The sequence below is a fragment of the Perognathus longimembris genome, chromosome 9 (assembly GCF_023159225.1).
Source record: "Perognathus longimembris pacificus isolate PPM17 chromosome 9, ASM2315922v1, whole genome shotgun sequence".
NCBI classification, from domain to species: Eukaryota; Metazoa; Chordata; class Mammalia; order Rodentia; family Heteromyidae; genus Perognathus; species Perognathus longimembris.
The window spans coordinates 40,551,461-40,570,046 of record NC_063169.1 but is presented as its reverse complement, the minus strand read 5'-3'; the positions used below and the strand labels follow the sequence as shown (position 1 = coordinate 40,570,046).

The following is an 18,586-nucleotide window of genomic DNA, read 5'->3' as shown; positions in this document are numbered from 1 at the left end:
TTAGGCCTCCTGCATCACTGGGCTAACAGGGATACACTGCTAGGCCAACCTTATTTGTTGAGATAGGGTCTTGTTAACTTTTTGCTCAGGTGACTCCATTTGCCATCCTTCAGATCTCCACTTCCTGAGTAGTGAGCTACCTTGCTCTGCTGCCCACTTTCAATCATTCTCTTGTACATATATTTTTATATTCTTAATCTCATACTGGCTGCTTGAAATTACAAGAAATCCTGGCCTAACTGTGGTATATCCTTAAATACTTCACATATTCCAGCATAATAGAGTCTCAGAGCAGGCAAAATATTTCTTTTCTTTTTTTTATTAAACTTTTTTCATTATTGTCAAAGTGTGGTACAGTGGGGTTACAGATTCATATGTAAGGCAGTGAGTACATTTCTTGTTCAACTTGTTACTGCAAAATATTTATAATAGCATAGATTAAGGATGCTAATCTGTAAACTTCATAACAGTTTTCATATTTGTTTAAGCCTAGTTTAATAAATGCTGAAAAAATGAAATAAGTCAAACTTAAAGAACACCTTTCTTGTAGTACTTAATCGGTTTCCAAGGCAGGAAAGAGTTTCTAAATTCTACAGCTCATTTTTTTACTGTCCTGTGTAGTTACTCCCAGCTCGTTCAAATGTAATTCCTCTCTCCTTTAAAGGTGCTCTTTAGATTTGACTTATTTATTCAGCTTTGCTGAAGCCTTATAGGTTTCTCAGATTAGGGAGAAAAAAATAGGAAACATTAATCTCCATATATACACTTCTGAAGTGAATCATTACTCAACTTAAACCTGGCTATCATTCTAATAATGCTGAATATTTGTGGATATATGTGTGTAATTAAAAAGAAAGAATGGTACACTCTTGCCTGAATAATATCTAATTGAACTTGCTTGTGAAGAGCCTCACTGGGAATATTGTCAGCTAAAAGAATGACTTGTGTTTTAGATTTTATTTTTGAGAGCAAGTCGGTGGGGAGAGAGAAAGAGAGAGAGGGAGAGGGAAAGGGAAAAATGGAAGAAATGTGGTCAAACAGAAGTCTGGAGCCTTCACATGTAGTTGTAATATCTAAACATAGTGTTGGTTTAATGTTAACAAAGATTTGGAAAAAGATTTGGAAAGTGGTTTGTAACATTTTGTCTGTTGATAGCACTCTAATTCTTTGACTTGAATTTAACTTTTCTCATTTTTAAAGTACAAATGTTTTATATAACTAATAAATTGAGATGTTTAAATTCAGATATTGCTTTGTGGTTATAGAGTAACTCAAAGTTATGATGATTTACAATTAATTGTTCTTGTTAAAATTATGTAAATCCTGAATATCAAAGGTATAATACTATCTTTTATTTTACTTTAGTGATCTAGATTCAAGATGAATACTGATCAAGTTACACTGGTGGGTCAAGTGTTTGAGTCGTACGTTTCAGAGTACCATAAGAATGATATTCTTCTAATCTTGAAGGAAAGAGATGAAGATGCTCATTATCCAGTTGTGGTTAATGCCATGACCCTTTTTGAGACCAACATGGAAATTGGAGAATATTTCAATGTGTTTCCCAATGAAGTATTAACTATTTTTGATAGTGCACTCCAAAGATCAGCCTTGACACTACTCCAGTCCCTTTCTCAGCCTGAGGATGTCTCTATGAAGCAGAATCTTCATGCCAGGATATCAGGTAAGTTTCTTAAGGATGTTGCAATCATATCATTTTCTATTACCAGTTAAAGAGAGTGTAACACATGGGGTTTCAAGTACTGTGAGATAATTGATATTAGACTTAAAATATATATACCAGATGCCCCTGCCAGTCTCTTTACACAGTGATTATCTTCAGGATACTTGTCATGTGGACAGTTGGATGTATGACCAGCAATATTTCTGAATGTATATTTCTATGTGTATGTAAAATTATTATGAGCTTTTGTGGCTATTAACAATAACGAGAAGGGCTGGGAAGGTGGCTTAGTGGTAGAGTGCTTGCCTAGCATACTTCATGAAGCTCTGGGTTCGATTCATCAGCCCCACATAAACAGAAAAAGCCAAAAGTGGTGCTGTGGCTCAGTGATAGAGTGCTAGCCTTGAGCAAAAGGAAGCCAGGGACATTGCTTAGGCCCTGAATTCAACCCTTAGGACTGGCAAAAAAGAAAAAAAAGAAAAGAAAAAAAAGCTCAGGGACAGTACCCAAGTCCTGAGTTCAAAGTTGAAGACCTAGTACTGACACCAAACAACAAAACAAGAAAGAATTTTGTCCAGTGATTGTCAAAACATTTTAGGAAATTTATTATTTTATCTACTAAGATTACTATTGTCTGGCCACCTATCAGAAACTCATTATTTTTGTTGTATGTATGACAGATTAAACATCTTGTTTTTTTTGTTGCCAGTACTGAGGCTTGAACTCAGGGCCTGAGCACTGTCCCTGACTTCTTTTTGCTCAAGGCTCTCTACCATTTACTCAATCTACCACTTGAGCCACAGCACCACTTCTGCCTTTTGATGTTTATGTGGTGCTAAGGAAAGGAACCCACGGTTTCATGCATGCTAGACAAGCACTCTACCACTAAGCCACATTTGCAGCCCCTAAAAATATTTTAAAGATATCATCATTGTGTAAATGAAGACTGGTACAGCTTCATTTTATTTTTTGAGAAAAATTTGGTGAAATTAAAAGCAGACTCTGAATACTTAAGGCAATCATGATCAAATTCAAAACCATACAATTAACTCATTTAAAAAAAAGAAAAGAAAAAGAAACATAGAACCAGGCATGGTATTGTTTGCCTGTAATCCTAGCTTTGTATACTTAGGAAGATTTGGGTCCAAGGCTGCTCTGGGCAAATAGCATGAGACCCTATCCCCCCCTAAAAAAAATAATAATAAAGCAAACAAAAAATCCAATGTGGCTCAAGTGAGAGTGTCAACCTTATAGTACATTTGAGAGCAGGAACCCATAATCAACAAGAATATTTACTATTATTCCAAAAAAGCTAAGAGTCACTAGAGTAGAACTACTTAGAAGCAAATGAATGTTTTAAAAAATGACCAGATACTTGACATAAGTGAAAAGTAGCTTTTGTATTTACTATTTCTTATATTTCCTATTCTAAAAACATTCTAAGATTATTAGTAATTATGCTTCAGAACACTAAATAAACACTTCCTAGAATTAGTAAGGGTTGTTAAATGAGTCTTAACATTGAAATGTATTTAGGAAATGGTTCTAGTTTCCCTTTATGTTTATTTACTTTGTTTTATTTTTTTGCCAGTCTTGGGCCTTGGACTCAGGGCCTGAGCACTGTCCCTGGCTTCTTTTTGCTCAAGGCTAGCACTCTGCCACTTGAGCCACAGCACCAGTTCTGGCCGTTTTCTTTATATATGTAGTGTTGGGGAATTGAACCCAGGGCTTTATGTATATGAGGCAAGCACTCTTGCCACTAGGCCATATTCCCAGCCCTCTTTTTATGTTTAGATAACTTCCCACACTATTTAAATATTAAAATTCTGTCTAAGTGATCCTATCCATTTCACATGAATTTAGCCTGTTTTTAAAATACTTTGAAAAACTAAGTTGTAAAATATGTTGCTGCTTTAGTAATACTCATAAACATGGTTTGTGTAGGAAATTGCTAGACTCAAAAAAAACTAAAAACATGTTGATTTAGGTCTAAAGGAGCTGAAGACTTGGGAGACAGCTATGTGGTTAAACAGTTACCAGATGGCTTGTGTATGCCCATGGGTACATGGACACGTACATATTAAACAGCTGTGGAGGAGCTTACTGGCAGACTGTATGTCTCTTGATATATGCCTCACTCAAGACAGATGTTAGGTATATTAGCTCACAGAACAGGGTGTAAATTCTTCTAGAGAGCATCAGTAGACATTTCTAGAAGGACAGGTAAGGCCAGTAGAGGATGGAGATATACCAGTCAGTATGAACAACATGCAGTTTGTTTTAGGTATATTGCAAGTCCCTCTTGGCCTTCAGATGAGGTAATTAATTATTAAAACCTCAATATTGTTCTGTAGTCCACTTTCCTTATGAAAATAAGACTGTTTCTGCTCTATTTTTTTTCAGGAAATACATTGAATTTTTTGTTGTTGTTGGTCACGGGGCTTAAAGTCAGGGCTTGGGAGCTCTCCCTCAGTTCTTTTGCTCAAGTTTAATGGTCTGTCATTTTGAATCACAGCTCCACTTGCAGTTTTCTGGTGGTAAATTGGAAATAAGTTTCAGAGACTTTGCTGTCCCAGCTGGCTTTGGATTGTGATCCTCACATCTCAGCCTCCTGAGTAGCTAGGAATATAGGCCCAAGCCATCAGCACCTGGCTTTGAGGATTTTTATTAGCTACATCTTACCTGGTTTTCTCAATGGTTTACCTGAAGAGTGTTACAGGCACAGTAAGCACCAAAGTCAATGAAAAAGAAAAAAAAAAAGTAACAGCCACATGTTATTTATAGCAGTGGTTTGCAGACATTATCTGGGCCCACCTTAAAGTTTCTAATTGAGAAAGTCAGGCACAAGACCTGGCAATTGGCATTTTCAATGCTTTCACATGCTACTTATCCAGGGACTATACCTAATGTTGTAGAGTAGACTTATCTCTAGCACAGATCTGGATATCTCAAAACTTTATTTCTTCTTTTAATATTTATTTACCTTTGTCTTTTTATAAAATTTTAAACATCATGAGAAAAGAGATACCTGGGTTGCTTTAATGTGCCATTCCCTCAAGATTTTGGAAGTAAGAGAAATGTTTGTTTTCTGACAGCCCCCACTGTCAATTCCATGCAGGTTATAGCAAAGCACAAAATCATTGAACGCAAAAGTGTGGATTCTTTAGTGTCAAAATGTGATGCATTCTGAATAATGTGAATAAAGACTACAGCCATGTAAAAATAGGCAAAAGATACTGTTATTCTTGAAAGCACAGAAAAAGGGATGATCAGGGGAGATGCTAGCAGTTGACCATCTGGTTTATTCATACAGTATCAGTGTATGGAGAGTCTCAACCCGCCAAAGGAAGAAATTCAAACCTGAATATATATGGATAACCTATCATGCTAGGTTAATGTAGCCCAGCATCTTAGTCAATTAACTACACTGCTTTTTCCCTCCAGACTTCCCAGACTACACTGGGGGTAGTTATTATTGTTCAGCTTTCAGAATGGACGTATTGGCAGGGAGAAAACTTGGTAACCATAGAAAATTCGAGTATTTATAATACCTAATGTGGTTATTTCTTAAGAGTTTAGGAAATCTGACAGAGCAGTCTCTAGGGTACACCACTGCCAGATTTTTGTGCCACTAAACTGGGGACTGTAGGCCACAGGATGTAAACCAGCAAAACAAGTGCTATCTGATAAATCTGTTAAGAGGCAGTCTTTAATCACAGTCCGCATCTTGTCACTGTAGTGTTGTATCACAGGCAAAGCTCATAATGGCTTTTCTGCCAAATTTTTTTCCTTGGCACCCTGCAGTTGCTTTCTTTTGTTAGGTTATTATTTTTTGTATCATTTTATTTTATCCTTTGGCTATGTTTTTTATTTTGAGATTGAGTTTTGCTATGTGCCCAACTTGGCCTTACCCTCTGGATCTTTCCACCACCTCCTGAGTGCTGGGATTGTAGGACGTGCTGCCATGCTACTTGCTTTTCTAATGTCAAAAAATACAATTTTTGTGAAAGGTAAAGTGATACTGTAGATAAACACATAGGCAAATCAAGGCTTAAAAAACATTATATTTCTGTATCACTAAATCCTAATTGGAACAAACTAGCACTATGGAACTGTTTGGTCATCTTGCTACCTGCCCTTTATCACTACTTTGTGATTTTATGGTGTCAAGCGGCAACACTGTTTTTGTTAAATGTGATTATAATTATATACTGTATTTATAGCCTACTGAGATAATCCCATGAGAATCTATTTCTTATTTTTTTTAATCTTGGTTACTAGTTAAGTGTTTGTTTTTTGTTTTTGATTTTTTGTTGTTTTCTCTCCAGACTGGCCTTCAATTCAAGATTCTCAGACTGTCCGTGTGTGTGTGTGTGTGTGTGTGTGTGTGTGTGTGTGTGTGTGTGTGTGTGTGTTGGTGTGTCAGAGAGAGAAAGAGATAGAAAAAGAAACCATGCATCACCATTCCCAGCTTACTCACTAACTTGGTCACCTTTCCTGTAGTCATATAATGGAGGCTTTACTTCTGATTTTTGGAGAGGCAGGAATGTGATGCATATCTGCAGTCCACCTGTTTCCTTTCCACTCCTGGATTTAGGTATGTGCTTTAGTTATTGATCATCCTTTCAGGTTGTTGTTGTTGTTGTTGTTGTTTGCCAGGCCTGGGGCTTGAACTCAGGGCCTGAGCACTGTCCCTGGCTTCTTTTTGCTGAAGGGTAGCACTCTACCACTTGAGCCACAGCTCCACTTCTGGCTTTTTCTATATATATAGTGCTGAGGAATCGAACCTGCTTCATGTATATGAGGCAAGCCATTTACCACTAGGCCATATTCCTGGCTCCTCTGTTTTTTTTAGATTGGGATGATAACCAGATTTTTTTTCTTAAGTAAGACACAAAGGTTTTCCACCTGTAATTTCTCCCCACAAAAATATTCCATGGAATAAGTCAATGATGTTTTCCCATCAGGCTTGCCCATCTGTCCTGAACTAGTGAGAGAACACATCCCTAAAACCAAGGACGTGGGACACTTCTTATCTGTCACTGGGACAGTGATTCGGACAAGTGTGGTGAAGGTCCTAGAGTTTGAGCGGGACTACATGTGCAACAAATGCAAGCACGTGTTTGTGGTCAAAGCTGACTTTGAGCAGTATTACACCTTTTGCCGGCCATCTTCATGTCCCAGCTTGGAGAGCTGCAATTCCTCAAAATTCACTTGCATGTCAGGCTTGTCTTCATCTGCACCAGCCAGGTGTAGAGATTACCAGGAAATAAAAATTCAAGAACAGGTAAGTGGTGATATAAGTGAGAAAAATAACAAATTTGAGTTTTCTCTGTGATAAAATTGCTATATTAGGAGATATAGATTCTGTATAGATATAGAATGGATACAAATGAACTTGTATTATAAATTTTTAGAAAAATCAAAGCTTAAAACTGTTATGCATATACTAAAATGTAGTTTTTAGAAAGCACAGAATAATTACCATTTTAATCAGAACATTGACAAGAAGATTGTGGAATGACATAATGATGTTAAAATTAATTTATTATTAAGAATTCTATAGTAACTTCTTAAACGAAAGGACAAAAGAAAAGTAGGTTTAACTAGTTAAGCATTGTTAAAAAGCACCACTTGGAATTCAGGTTCAGTTTTACTTTTGCCAGATGAAGTATTTATGTAAATACTTTGAAACAGAGAAAAGTGCACCTCTTTTTTCCCCTTGAAATAAATAGGAAATCAGCAACTTGAGATAGCATGTTGGCTTTTTGCTGTGGAGGATGGAGATGGCAGTCTTTCTATCCTACCATTCTTTTTTTTTTTTTTTTTTGCCAGTCCTGAGCCTTGGACTCAGAGCCTGAGGACTGACCCTGGCTTCTAATTTTGCCCAAGGCTAGCACTCTACCACTTGAGCCACAGGGCCACTTCTGGCCGTTTTCTATATATGTGGTGCTAGGGAATCCAACCCAGGGCTTCATGTATATGAGGCAAGCACTCTTGCCACTAAGCTATATTCCCAGCCCTGTTCTACCATTCTTAATGCACACTTCTGTTACACTGTCGTGGTTCAAGATGGTGACTACAAGCCATTGTGTCTAGTCAGAGATCAGGATAAAGGAAGAACAAGTGGATGCGCCTATCATCTAACCAAATCTCCACTTGAGCAAATTTTTTGGCAGCCTCATATAATGTGTCTATGTCATTAGACAAAATTTAGTCATTTGACCACACTTATGTGCAAGGGAACCTGGGAATATAGTCATTTTACTAAACTTATGTCCACATGAAATGGAACCAGGTTCTGTCACCAATGAATAATAGATGATTTGGCCTAGGACTTCTATAACTAGAAATCAGGAAAGAAATGCCTCATTTCTAGGTAAATAATTTTGTTATTAAGTTATTGGAACATATATTTACTTTGATCCTCCACAAGGAAGATTTGGGGATAAGTTTCATATTGGTGTTTCTTAAACTGATTCTGAGTGATTTCCAAAAATAATTATTGGAGTCTCCATCATTTTATTGTATAGTAATGCCAGAAATATGGAAACAGTAATTTTAAGTACTGGTAGACCTCTGGATACTTAGCCAGCATGTTGAGTGTTTTTTTTTCTTGTTAGGTTCAAAGGCTATCTGTTGGAAGTATTCCACGATCTATGAAAGTGATCCTAGAAGATGACTTAGTAGACAGTTGCAAATCTGGTAAGAATGAACCTAATTTTTCCCTGTGGAGATCAGTTTTTCTATGATGTTCATTCTGGGTGTGAACTCCTGGGCTTAAGTGATTCTCCCCCTTAAGCCTCTAGAATAGCTAGGACTATAGTGTCATGTACCTAGCAAGAATGAACTTCTGAAGCTGGATGCCAATGACTCACTCATGTAATCTTAGTTACTAGGGGACTGAGATCTAAGGATCATGGTTCAGAGCCAGCCTGGGCAGGAAAGTCCAGCTCTTGCTCAATTAATAGAGTACTAGTCTTGAGAAAAAAAAAAAAAAAAAAAGCTCAGGGGTAGTGCCCAGGCCCTGAGGTCAAGCCCCAGGATCAGCACATACACGCAAAAAGGAACTTCTGTTAGCCTGTGTAGGAGGTCCCAAGTACTGATTAGAAAAAGGCACTTTTTATTTTTTCCCAAGGTCACTAGCAAGGGAATGTAGAGGATTCATTAACCTTGAGTAAGCTGACAAAGAGATGAGAAGTCCAAGAGCTGGGCTAGAGTTTAGTGATCTAGCTCTGCTTGTGATTTTATAGACAGCTGGACATGTCTGTGGTCACTTAGAGTTAGGTGACATAACTAGAACAGGAATGAATATTCACTAACTGGATCCAGGCTCTTTTCTGTGTGCCACAGCATAATATTAGCAATTTAAAAAAGAACAGCTGTAGTAATGGCCATATCAATTTGCCATTCAATGAATACTTGAGTAAATGAAAGCATTTGATTAGGATTTTAAAATAAAGTTGGTACTGTGCAAATGGTGAGGGTTAGTAGAACAGTAGCTGGTACTTATTAAAAATTTAGTATTTTCTTGATCTGGAATGAAGTAATTTACATGCATTATCTGACCTAATTTTCATTATAGTCCTATGATATAAATCTATTCCCTCTTTGTAGGAAAGTTGTATAATTTGTTCAAGGTCACATAATCAGTGAGCATAGAACTGGGATTTAAATCTAAATTTGATGAGTTATTGTTTTTAGCCACTCTTCAGTGAGGTGCATTTTCCACATAGTCCCTATTATTTTAGAGTATTACAAATAAGTTCTATGTCTAAAGTTCTTCAGTTAAGTAATATACAGCCTAAATATAACCTGTTAGAATCATACTAGACTGTTTGAAATATTGTTTATGCATTTTTTTTTGTTTGGGCCCCCTTTGTCCCATTACTGAAGTACTGAATGCCAAGCATTCACATGTACTTGTTAGTTGATGTATTACATTGTATGTAATTATAAGCACAGATACTATTTGTGAATGTGCCAATAAATTACCTGTATTTTTTTTTTTTTTTTGGCCAGTCCTGGGCCTTGGACTCAGGGCCTGAGCACTGTCCCTGGCTTCTTTTTGCTCAAGGCTAGCACTCTGCCACTTGAGCCACAGCGCCACTTCCGGTTTTTTTCTATACGTGGTACTGGGGAATTGAACCCAGGGCTTCATGTAAACGAGGCAAGTACTCTTGCCACTAGGCCATATTCCCAGCCTTACCTGTATTTTTTAAAGTCTAATATTCTGACTACCACTGATAAGGAAGTATTCTCTGGGTAGGTAGGAACCACTAAAAAGGAGCAAATTGGATGATTTTGTGTTTTCATACAGATGTAGAAGGGGTATTTATTGCTTTCTTAGTTCATTCCGTTAGATCATTTTTTTTAAAGCAGGGAATTAAGAAAATATTAACAAATGAGGAAAATAAAGATGAACGTGTGTGAACCTCTGAGCTGATGCTCATGTCACCAACATGATTGATAAATCTGCCAGAAAACTATTCCCAGTGAAGCACAATAATTTGATGTGTTCACCACGTAATTACAAAAGACAAAAATACTGACTTCATCTTTAACTGTGGAGATAGATAAACATGCCTGTTCTAAAAAATAATAACTGAGAATTTGGTATGTTCTTTTGCCCCCAAATTGCAGGGGCATTACTTTCTGGATGAGCATGTATACTCTAAACCCTACTGTGGGAGTTCTCATTTCTGGACTTGGGTCGCATGAGTCTGTGCCCAGCAATGCATAGTCTACCGTTGGACTCATTTTGATGAATTTACCCAGGTGATGACATCACTATCTTTGGAGTTGTAATGCAACGCTGGAAGCCCTTTCAGCAAGATGTGCGCTGTGAGGTGGAGATAGTCCTTAAAGCCAACTATGTCCAAGTAAACAATGATCAGTCTTCAGGTATTGTCATGGATGAGGAAGTTCGAAAGGAATTTGAAGACTTTTGGGAATATTACAAGAGTGATCCTTTTGCAGGTTTGTATTTAGGACACAGAGCTCATAATTATCAATGGCATCACATTTAATAGTTAAATATGCTGTCTGTGATTTGCAGACAATTTTATATGCTGTGTAACTCACAGCTGAGTTCAAAGCATTAGGATTTATCTATAATCTTCTTTTTAACTTTTCTTGCATGCTTTTATTCTCAAAGCTCTTCCTGAAGATTTTTTTTTTCATTTCTAATGATTTGTTTAAACATGTTATAATGGCAAAAGACACAGATTTCCCTTCCTTCATCAGTTCCAGGCAGTTCTTTTTTTAGAAAAAGGTAAAACTCATCCTATTGTTAAACCTATCACACATAGTTTTGGTAACAACTCCTTATTTTAACTGAAGACTTTAAAGCATGGTGTAGTTATTAACTCCCATTTCATGCTTTGGGGACAGGAGACATTTCTTTATTCTGCATTTCTTCCTCTTTAACCATTTTACTAAAATACTTACTAAGACTTAAAAAAAACCCCACAAAAGCAGTGCAAGTAGCAAAGAGAATATAGAGAGCTTTTTCAATTTTGACTGTATGCCTAAAATGTAATTACATAGAATATACCATCACTGCCTTTGGGTTCATAGAGCGTTTTTTTAAATTGTTTTTATTGAAATGTCCTGTATGTATAAAAAAACCCTAAATTTTATTCTCATTCTTCTTTGGTTGCATCTCCAAGAAAAACAATAGACTACTTCTATTTCAAATATAATCACATGCTGAAACATAAAATAAGACTATTTTCTTAACTATGGACATTTGCTCTTACTTGGGGGGATGCTTTTTCACCTCTGTGTCTATTGTATGTGTATGTGTATATGTTTATGTGTGTCTGTGTATATAAAAGCTGAACGCTCTTTACACTTAACTTTATTAAAGCACCACAAGAATGCTGTCCTGTGTGTGTGTGTGTGTGTGTGTGTGTGTGTTGGTCCTGGGGCCTGAACTCAGCACCTCACACTCATTCAGCATTTTTTGGCTCATGGCTGGTGCTCTACTACTTACTTCTTGATACTATGGGCATTCACTAAGATGAGCCAAGAGGCTTTATTTTGACCTGCACTGACCTCAAGGATCCCTGACCTTAGAGCTTAAATTCTGGAAAGATCCACAAATATAAGAATTGGGATCTGTTGGGTCATCTGAACCCATGTTGGTGACTCAGTTATCTTAGATTGAAGAAGCTTCTTTTTTTTTTTTTTCTCGTCTTATATTTGTCTCTATATTACATACCATTTTCTTTGGTTTATGGTTTCTCATATTCTTCTTCATTTATTCCCGTCATCTAATCAAATAATTTAAAACACTAAGGAAAAAAAGCAGAGTGAAAGACTGAGATCTAATGTATGTAGCTGTAAGCAAGGCTGGGTATATCACCATTTCCTTTTCAATCTGTGAGGGTTCCCAACATGTTTCTTTTCTTTTTTTTAATGCTGGTCCTGAGGCTTTAAAAACTCAGGGCCTCCAGCTTTTGTGCTCAAGGTAGTACTCTACCACTTGGACCATATCTCCACTTCTGGCTTTTTTTTTGTAGTTAATTAAAGATAAAGAGTCTTACAGGCTTTCCTTTCCTGGCCAAGCTTCAAACCCTCATCTCAGATTTCAGCCTCCCGAGTAGCTAGGTTATAGGCCTGAGCCATTGGCGTCCGGCTCCCAGATGTTTTTAAAGGGCAGAAAAACATGTCATGCTTAATGCAAGTGAGTGCCTTCCACAGAAAACTTTTCAAAAGAGAGTGGGTCACAAAGTTTCTATTAAGTTTCATATACAAATACAGTAGCTTTTTTCATTGAGGTAACTGAAGGCCATGGTGTAAGAGCGATGACCATAGGCACATTACTGACATGGTAAAGAACCAGAAATTTAGGAGGAAGTTGGAAGAGTTCACTAAATGCATTCTCTTCCATAGTTCAGCCATAGAAACTTCTACCGTCAAGATCCAAGGAATTGTTTTTCAATTTGATAGCGCATTTAATATGATGGCTTTCTCTTTCTTTTACTTTTCACTTATACAACAGTTGTCCTAACTTCATGTTTATTGATTAGTTGAGAAAATGTTAAAAACAGAAATAAGCATAAGTAATACAAAACAAATAGCAAATAGTTAACAAGTTGCCACTGTGTGGTAGGTAATTTGTCATGGTCTGTACACAGTTCTGTTGATGCCATTTTCTTTATTTTATCATAAGGAAATTGAGGCAAACAAGGCTGAAAAACTTACCCAAGAACAGACCCTAGTAAATAATAGGACTGGGATTTGCCTTCAGGCGTGATATGAGAATCTGTGCCCTATGCTACTGAGATGATTCTTGTTAGCAAGTTAATTACAGTCTATCTTTTCTCATCAAAACTGACTCTTTAGGCGTCGGTGATTTCCAGCTTCTTATCCCTGCTAGTGGGACCTATTTTTCTATGTGTAATCAATAGATTCTTGCCAGAATTTATCTATTATCTGGTCAAGTCTTTAGACTCCTCTCTCCCTATTTTCCCTCATTCCTTTCTTCATTTTTATTTTATTTTTTTGCCATATTTGGTGTCTACCTTAGTGATATAATATATGCTCAGCCTGTATGAGGTTTGTGTTCCATCCCTAGCATCAAAAAAGCTAACTTTGATTCATTACAAAAAAAAAGTCTGTATAAAACTACACATCAGGGCTGGGAATATGGCCTAGTGGCAAGAGTGCTTGCCTCGTATACATGAGGTCCTGGGTTCGATTTCTCAGCACCACATATGCAGAAAATGGCCAGAAGTGGCGCTGTGGCTCAAGTGGCAGAGTGCTAGCCTTGAGCAAAAAGAAGCCAGGGACAGTGCTCAGGCCCTGAGTTCACGGCCTAGGACTGGCCAAAAAACAAACAAACAAAAACTACACATCATGGAAAGGTACAACCAAGGCTTATCAGAAGCTTGTAGACTGACTGGCCTAGTGACTCAATAAAAGGCTTTACTCATGGACAGCGCTTTGGTGTTTCTGAAAATAGAACTTAAACTAATTGATAGTGTTAATTCAAGATCTCCAGCTTGGATTGCAGGGGTTGTATTTAGCAATTTTTCTTTTTGAGGTTCTGAATTGAACCAAACGCCAGGTACAACGCTTGGCAAGGGCTCTACCACTAAGGTACATTCCCAACCCTATTTTTGTGTTTTACAGGGTCTCACTGCTACCTTTGTCTTCATGCCTCTGCCTTCTGTGTAGCTAGGATTATAGGCATGTGTCACCATACTCAACTTTGCAATGATCTTCTTAAATCTTTGATTTAGACTTTCAGACAGCTGGAATAAATGCTGGTAGATTCTTTTAAATTAACACCATTTTACTGTAGTTATTAAGGTGTTGTACAGAGAAATTATAATCCCATAGGGTAGATTTTTTTCACTTCCTTCCCTTTTACTTTTGGAGAACACCCACAAAATCCTCCCTAATAGGACTTAACCAGTAGGTTATTATAATCTGATTCATGTCCGGGACTGAATCCTTTCCTTGTTGACAATGGGGTAATTTTACTCCACATAGAAAATATCACTACATTATTGTAAGCAATAATATGGGCTAATAGATAAAGGAGAAAAGGACATTCCTCTCTGTGTTCCCTCTGATGTATGATGAAGTTACAGAATGTAATCAGGTAGTATCCAGGAGTAAAAAGCACTTTGCTTTCATGGTGTAAATAAGAAAGGGATCTTTAAAACCTAAACATAGTAAGCTGGGCATGGTGGTCCACTCCTGGAATTCCAGCACTTAAGGAGGTTCAGGCAGGAGGATCATGAATCCAAGCCCAGTCTGGCCACATATCCTTTCTCAAAAAACAAAATCAGAATAGCAAAAAATAGAACCTAGGGGCTGGGGATATAGCCTAGTGGCAAGAGTGCCTGCCTCGGATACACGAGGCCCTAGGTTCGATTCCCCAGCACCACATATACAGAAAACGGCCGGAAGCAGCGCTGCGGCTCAAGTGGTAGAGTGCTAGCCTTGAGCGGGAAGAAGCCAGGGACAGTGCTCAGGCCCTGAGTCCAAGGCCCAGGACTGGCAAAAAAAAAAACAAAAACAAAAAAATAGAACCTAAACAAAGGTACTTACTATCTAGTTATTTGGACTTGGTCCTCTTGATTACTTTAGAACAATGGAAAGTATGCTTATAGGAAGATGGTCAGTAGGTTTCTAGACTTGTGGATGACTTCTGACCTTTCTGTCTTTTGCAGGAAGGAATGAAATACTGGCCAGCTTGTGCCCTCAAGTGTTTGGGATGTATCTAGTAAAGCTTGCTGTGGCTATGGTGCTGGCTGGTGGCATTCAGAGGACCGATGCAGCAGGAACAAGGGTCAGGGGTGAGCACCATTGAAAGCTTTTGATAAGTATGAACACATACAAGGAGAAAACTAGACCTTTTCTCTACTGAATGAAAACTGCTTTTTGAGTTTTATTTTCTAATTGTAGTAATTTAAAACTGGCAGTTATAATGTCTCATACTTAAGCCTAACACTTGTATGTGTCAGAAGCTACTTTCTCTAATTCCAGAAAGATTGAATCATTAAGCTTGTCAATAGTTATATACTTCTATTGCCTATAAGAATGGCACAAGATAACATTTTTATATTTTAATTACAGTTTTTTCAGTGATTCCCTTGATGACTATTTAAGCGGAAAAGGTTAGAAATAGTGGATTTTAATGTCTCCACGTCAGTCTCTCCATCTGTGACTATTGGAGTGTTTCTTTAGCTGATACTCTAGTCATCTGCCTGCTGATTCCCCTTCTGCTGTTGGGAGTAAATGTGCCATCTGCAGGAGATACTGGTATAGGTCACACATTCATATAAAGATTACTGAAATGTAATTATATCTGGATGGGAAAAAGCTCTTTTGCAGCTTAGCTGATCTGAATGCCTCTTGCATGGGCCATATTAAGCAAAGTGTAATCCAAAAGAACTAAAAAGAGCTTACTGTAAATCAAGTTTAGTAGAAACTTTAAGCATACAGTATAGTACAAAATACTAACTATAAGGTATATGAATGCTTTTTGATCACCTATTATTTGGAAGGTACTTCACTAAATGTTGAACTTTTAAATATGGATTTCCTATTAACATACTTAGAAAATACTTGATAAATTTGGTCAGTGAGATAATATGTATCATAGGATTGTCATATTTTCATTCATGTTCCATTTGAAAAAATAAGAACTTAAGTCATTCTAAGATATTTTGCTAAGCTACCAAAATTTTCATAAAATGAAAATGCTTTAATTGCTATCTTCTTAAATGATCTAGTAAGTATAAAGGGTTTATAAAATCCAGCACTTACAAGTACCTAAATAAAAATAGAATAAAACCTTAAAATGACTTGTATGGAAAGCTTTAATCACAGTAGTTTGGTATTTAAAAAATAGATAAAAAAAATCAATTCAGAAACTTTATATGCCAAACTTTTAAAATATTAAACAGGGCTTAAACATCTGGAAATAGCATACAATTTACTAATAGAATATATATTTGAAATGTTATAGTCAATAGTCAACTAAAAGTTGCTTAGATGTTAACTTTTCTAGAGATTTTCTAGTTAAATCCTTCTCAGGATGGCCTTACATAAAAACATACATCAAAACGCTATAGAAAATGTGTTGGCATTCCATGTGAACTATTTTCTTTTAGATTAATTATAATCATTCAGGCCCTCTCATAGAAATTTAAAACTTTACATGTTTAATTTTTCTAGGTGAATCTCATCTTTTATTGGTTGGGGATCCTGGTACAGGGAAATCGCAATTCCTCAAATATGCAGCAAAGATTACACCAAGATCTGTGCTGACCACAGGAATTGGATCCACTAGTGCAGGTATTTCACATGATGATTTCAAGTAATTTAACATTACTATAGACAAAAACACAATGGGATTTTTTTCTTATGAGAAAGCACCTACAAATGGATACATTCTTTACTAAGTTTTTAAGTTACTGCCAAATATTGAAAGCAATGTATATTAGTTTGGAAGCTCTAAAAATATTTTAAAAGCTCCATCTTCAACTTCCTTATGCACCTTAATTTTGAACAGTTGCTAGGGTTTTCCTCATTTTCTAGTGATTACCTTCATATACTTATGTACACCTCATCTGGCATTTTATGAAGACCTAAGTAAACAAAACATCAAAATAAATAGGGAAAAGTTCACTTTAGATGGCATGGGATGTAAGGCATTTTCATGACCCTAAATCTCATGGCCAACAGTAGCCTCTACTGAAAACCTATAGACTTGAGATTTATCTGTATTTTGAAAGCATACTTTTTGTATATGCAAGGAAGTTCATTCATACATGTAAAAATTTTTCCATAAGCACATTTAAAAGCCTTTGCAAACAGAATGTAAAGATTTGATTATAGAACTGCATGGCTTAAGTAGCAGACAGAATATCACCATTTGATTATAGAACCTGGGGTATGGCTCATGTGGTAGAATGTCTAGGTTTGATTATGGACAATGTCTCAAGTGGCAGACTGAGTATAAAGGTTTGATTATAGAACTAGGGGTGTTGCTTAAGGCAGATAGAATGTCAAGATTTGATTCCAGTGCTGTGGCTCAAGTGGTATAGAGTACTTGCTCAGTAAGTGTGAGGGAGGCCCTGAGTTCAAACCCCAGTACTAGCAAAAGCAAAAAGTTATGATTATAAGGTGATTTAGGGAAAATGTTTTGATTGTTTTGTATTGTTAAACAGTTTTGATTATTTCTTATGTTCTTCTGCAGATAGCTCTTTGGTTTCACACCTTTCACAAGTTACTTGCTGCTTATTAGTAAGGGAGCCTCACTTCTTTGGCCTATGCTCAAATTTTTCTTATGAGAAGCCTGTACCTTAAAAATCTATCATGCAGTAGAAAATGTCCCACTAATAGTCCTTTCTAAGTTAAAAGGAACGCAAGCTTCAAAATATAAGAAATAAATTAGTAAATGTTGACAAAAAGGAATTTGTGAATTGAGTGGGTAAACTTAAGGATACTGGAAGTAGTAACTATATATATATGTGTGTGTGTATATGTACATATATATTAGCAAAGTGCATTTTACAATACTAATATCTCAGTGCTGTAAAGATTGTAATTAGGAAACCTTCTATGTAATTATTTGGGAAATAATCTTTGTTGCTGTATCATTTTACACAAAGAATGTCAAGAAAAAGTATAAATTATCTTATGGGCTACTAATAATTTCAGATTATTTAAGAAGTTTTAAAGTGAATTGGGTGCTGACTCAAGGTAAACTAATGTTAAAGAATGTATTTTTAACTTTTCCCTCTTAGATTGTGTTTTAATGGAGTTGTGAAAAGTGTATTAAGGGCATTTTCCCTCTTTTTTGGTGTCCAGCTCATAATCCACATGAGAAAAAGCTAGGAAATACAACTTTTATGACTGTAGAAAATGAGTTGCTGCTACTCACCTACCCAAAAGATCTGACTAACCTTTAAGCTCTTATTGCAAACTATTAGGGGAGCATACTGTATTCAGTGGGGTGCACAAGAATAGGTTTTCATTATATTTTTAAATGTAAAATTATATATATATATTTGTTGTAGGATTGTGCCTTAACTTATACCATAGATTTCAAAGCTTTGATAATTGCTGCTACATTTTCTTGGTAAAGGTATAACTACAAATGCTAAAGCTGTGGGATAAAGCAACATAACAACCTAAGGTTCTGAATATCTATGCACACTTCTTCACATTTGTAGAAATTTTTTGGAGTTTAAATGGTACCTTCAGTCCCAACTTATTCACCTATCTCTTCTGTCCATGTTTGTATTCTCTACACACAGCTGTTTACTATGATCAAAAGAAGGGAAAACAATTTATAGTGTATATATATTAGGCTAAATGGGAAGATAAAAATCCTACATATGGGGTTAATTTTTGTTCTTAATCTGTTTTCAT

At 36.4% G+C, this 18,586-nt stretch overlaps 1 protein-coding gene across 4 annotated transcripts in view; it reads left to right on the top strand.

Annotated features, from left to right (window-relative positions):
- Positions 1–18,586, top strand: part of Mcm9 (minichromosome maintenance 9 homologous recombination repair factor) — a 61,949-nt gene that overhangs the window by 1,228 nt on the left and 42,135 nt on the right. Inside the window, exons 2-8 of one of the 4 annotated variants that reach the window (XM_048353989.1) lie at positions 1,366–1,684; positions 6,652–6,971; positions 8,308–8,389; positions 10,463–10,663; positions 14,875–15,000; positions 16,385–16,429; positions 16,648–16,779. In XM_048353989.1, coding sequence (XP_048209946.1) covers positions 1,381–1,684; positions 6,652–6,971; positions 8,308–8,389; positions 10,463–10,663; positions 14,875–15,000; positions 16,385–16,429; positions 16,648–16,667 — 1,098 coding nt within the window. In that variant the 5' untranslated portion in view covers positions 1,366–1,380 and the 3' untranslated portion in view covers positions 16,668–16,779. Of the gene's footprint in view, positions 1–1,365; positions 1,685–4,268; positions 4,409–6,651; positions 6,972–8,307; positions 8,390–10,462; positions 10,664–14,874; positions 15,001–16,384; positions 16,505–16,647; positions 16,780–18,586 lie in introns of those variants that run through there. The other 3 variants (XM_048353987.1, XM_048353986.1, XM_048353988.1) reach the window with 3 other exon arrangements.